This window comes from Pseudozyma flocculosa (genome assembly GCF_000417875.1).
Source record: "Pseudozyma flocculosa PF-1 unplaced genomic scaffold scaffold00020, whole genome shotgun sequence".
Taxonomy (NCBI): domain Eukaryota; kingdom Fungi; phylum Basidiomycota; class Ustilaginomycetes; order Ustilaginales; family Ustilaginaceae; genus Pseudozyma; species Pseudozyma flocculosa.
In genome coordinates, this window is record NW_006920888.1 from 3,463 (window position 1) to 6,829 (window position 3,367).

At 58.4% G+C, this 3,367-nt stretch overlaps 1 protein-coding gene across 1 annotated transcript in view; it reads right to left on the bottom strand.

The window, feature by feature from the left end:
• Positions 1 to 2,948: 2,948 nt before the first annotated feature.
• PFL1_05451 (uncharacterized protein) overlaps positions 2,949 to 3,367 on the bottom strand; it is a gene marked incomplete at both ends in the record, with an annotated part of 2,277 nt that continues 1,858 nt past the window's right edge. Inside the window, one exon of the mRNA XM_007882988.1 lies at positions 2,949 to 3,337. Within this exon, the coding sequence (XP_007881179.1) occupies positions 2,949 to 3,337 (389 nt within the window). The remainder of the gene's footprint in view (positions 3,338 to 3,367) is intronic.

Genomic DNA, 3,367 nt, shown 5'->3' on the forward strand with positions numbered 1-3,367 from the left:
ACTGACCCGTTGCAAGGGATTGATGGCGCTGTTTTTGACTTTTTATGGGTCTTTACTCCGTGGCCGACTCCCGAGGTTTGCGGCAAACAATTCCTTTATGTACGCACTGATGCACTGACCTAGCCTCCTAGTGACGCTTTTGGCGCAGCGGTGGCTCGTCAAGGTTATTGATAGCCTGCCTTTGTGGCGGGAGTAGGGTCCCTTGCGCTGAGACGCGTGAGACCGCGTAGGTTCGAATCCTGTAGCGCGGATCGCCAATTAGTATGGTTACGACTCCCAGGGGGACACTCGCACGAGTCATCGTGTGCGCATTTGCAAAGCGTGAAAGAGGCCCCCGGAAGGGAAGCAGGCAGCGCCGCTCTCCCTTTTGCTTCCTGTACCAAGGCAGCCTAGATCACCGCAGTCCATTTTGCAAGGGTCGGCGCCGATCGGAGAAATCTTCCGACCCTGGCCAAACAATTCAGCCCAAAAGCCTCTTTCGGACTTGTTGCCTTGTCAGACAAGTCTTCCCAGCGCAAACTTCTGATCCTTAAGGCCGCCAGACTAATGGGGCTTGACGTTGAAGGAGGACCGTCAATCAGGCCCTTTCTTTCGGCCGGGCCAGCTTTTCTGGTGGTGCCAACTTCCGATCTTCTAGCCGCCTGGCTGACGGCGCCAAATCCAACATTTCCTGCCCAAAACAGCGCCGTCAATTTTGCCCACCGTCTCTGGGGCCGGCTTCCGATCTTCTGGCTGCCAGGTTGACGGCGCCAAATCCAACTTTTCCTGCCCAAAACAGCGCCGTCAATTTTGCCCACCGTCTCTGGGGCCGGCTTCCGATCTTCTGGCTGCCAGGTTGACGGCACCAAATCCAACTTTTTCTGCCCAGAAGAGCGCCGTCAATCTTGCCGAGGTCCATGCCGAGATAGCGACTTGCTTCCCATCAACGTCCACTCTTCCTGGCTGCCAGTTTGACAAGTGGTCAAGCGCAAGAATCAAGGCTACTGAAGCATGGTACAACATCAGCGTGCTCTTGCAAATCTATGACAATTTGTTCGGAAAGATCTTCCGACCCTGTCCGATCGTTTTCCTTAGTAGTTTCATACTGATGTTTTGTGGCGGATTGAGACCATGTCTTTCGACGGTTGGGACAGACAGGGGTGGGTTGCTAGGAGCGTTCTTCCCAATTGTGACCGAGGCAAGTTGGATTATATATGATGGGTGGGCGGGGGGATCGGAGGATGCTTCCGATCCTTCCGATCTTTCCGATCCTTTCCGACGGGAAAGGGCATTTATTCACGAGGGACGCCAGGAGGGAAAGGTGGGACGATGCTGAGGAGCGTGATGGTGTTTGGTTGAGACGCGGCGTCCATTTTTTGCATGGCCGGGTCCCGAAAAGAAGTGTGGGGGGCAAACCCGATGCGAAATGGACGATCGGGTGAGGTGTGTTGTCCCGACACGGTCACTGCTGACAGGTTAAGCGCACGTGCTCTGATGCCCAATTTGGAGAGCCGTGTTGGGCATTTTGTGGTCGCCCATCTTCCAGGCTGTAGTCATCCATTGTTGCGACCGAAGTCGGCCATCTTCCTCGCTGTGGCAGCGCGTTGTACCTGTTTGTGGTCGACCATCTTCCCGATTGTAGTCATCAATCTTCTTTGTTGTGTTCGTCCATCTTCCTGATTGTGGCCGTCCATCTTCTATATTCTTTTGCTGTATGAGTCCATCTTCCTGGCTGTATGGGTCCATCATTCTGGCTTGTACGGGTCCATCATCCTGGTTGAGTTCGTCCATCTTCCTGAAAATGGGACCATCATCCTGGTTGAGTTCGTCCATCTTCCTGAAAATGGGACCATCTTCCTGGCCGTAGTCGCCTGCGCTGCAATTTGTATCGTCAGGGTCCAGTAGCTCGGCTAAAAGTCTAATTTTGTATTCGTGATTTTTCGGATTTTGTAGCCGTCCAGCTTCCCAGCCGGCTGGCCCGCCCGTCAGGGTCCAGCCAGGGTCCACCAGACGGCCGACGCGTCCCAATCCACATTTTGCCTCGTAGATGGAACCCTAACCCTAAGGGTTAGGGCTAGGGTTAGGGTTGGAGCCAGGTCAGTGCCAACATGGTTGATGAGGTAACAACAGCCCCTGTCATGATCTGCCCGCATTTAACCTGGGTGGTTCTTGCCCCCTTCTCCCCCGTCAAGATGTGTCTGATTGCCGTCGTGAGGGCTAGGGTCCGATTCTGGGTTGATACAATTCCCTTTGTATTTTTGCCATCTTTATCTGCTTGTTTGGACCTGCTTCCTTCTTTTGCTTGGCCCGCCCCATAGGCAAACGGAGTCAGTGTGACTGACGCAGAGAGCGTCAGAGAGGACATCTTCTCACCAGGCAGGACATATGCCTGCCTGGCAGCCTGCCAGCGAGGGAGGCTCTTGTACCCTTTGCTTCTTCGACTTCCGAGCCAGCTTGCCCGACTCTCGAGGCTCGCAGGCACACGCCGTGCTGCCGCAGCTCGGATTGGACGCTAAACATGTATGACCGTGTTTCGCTAGCTAGGCAATAGAGACGCGGGCCGACTACAACAGACTAGACAGACAGACAGAGAGGGGTGCGCGGGATGCGGCCGAGACGGGCTTTTGCGTACGGATCGGAGCGGGGCGGGGCCGGGTGGGCGGCGGGCGTGTATCGGAATAAGACACGGGGACGAGGCGTGGACGAAGGGAGGAGACGGGTCGTGGTGACGTCGACTGCCGCGACGGTGGGACGAGGGAGGACGTGGCTGCGCGCGGGAGAGCGGCGCTGCGGTGCCCCGAGCATCGAGCAGCGGGCGTTGGCGGCTACGGACTCGGAGAGCAAGGCCGTCCGGGACCGACGTGGCTGGTGCAGGCGGTGCAGGCGGTGACGGCGACGACGGCGACGAGGGTGCGTCTCGGTCCAGCGCAAGAATGACGACAGCGTCGACTCGCGCGGACGACAGACTCTCAGTCCTTTTTCTGCTGGGCCTCGCCCGACTCGGCCGCTGCGGCGGCGCCGTCGTCGTTTTTGGTCTCGGCGGCGCCCTCGGCGGCGGCCTTGTTGTCGTCGCCGCCGCTGGCATCCTCGCCGGGCATGGTGATGCCGTACTTTTGCCTGGTGGCCTCAAACGTCTTGAGCATCTTGCGGCGCGCGCCGAGCGCGGCGACGCCTTTGTCCTCGAGGTCCTTGTCGCTCATGACGACCATCTCGCGCCACGACGACTTCTCAAAGTTGGGGGTATACTTGTGCAGGCGCAGGTGGCGCAGCCACTGGGCCACGTCGTTGAGCACGCTGAGGTCGGGCACCTCCTCGTCGGCGCCGCCCGCGCCGCCGCCGCCGCCCTGCTGCGACGAGCCTCCGGCGAGCGGGGCGTTGCGACCCGAGG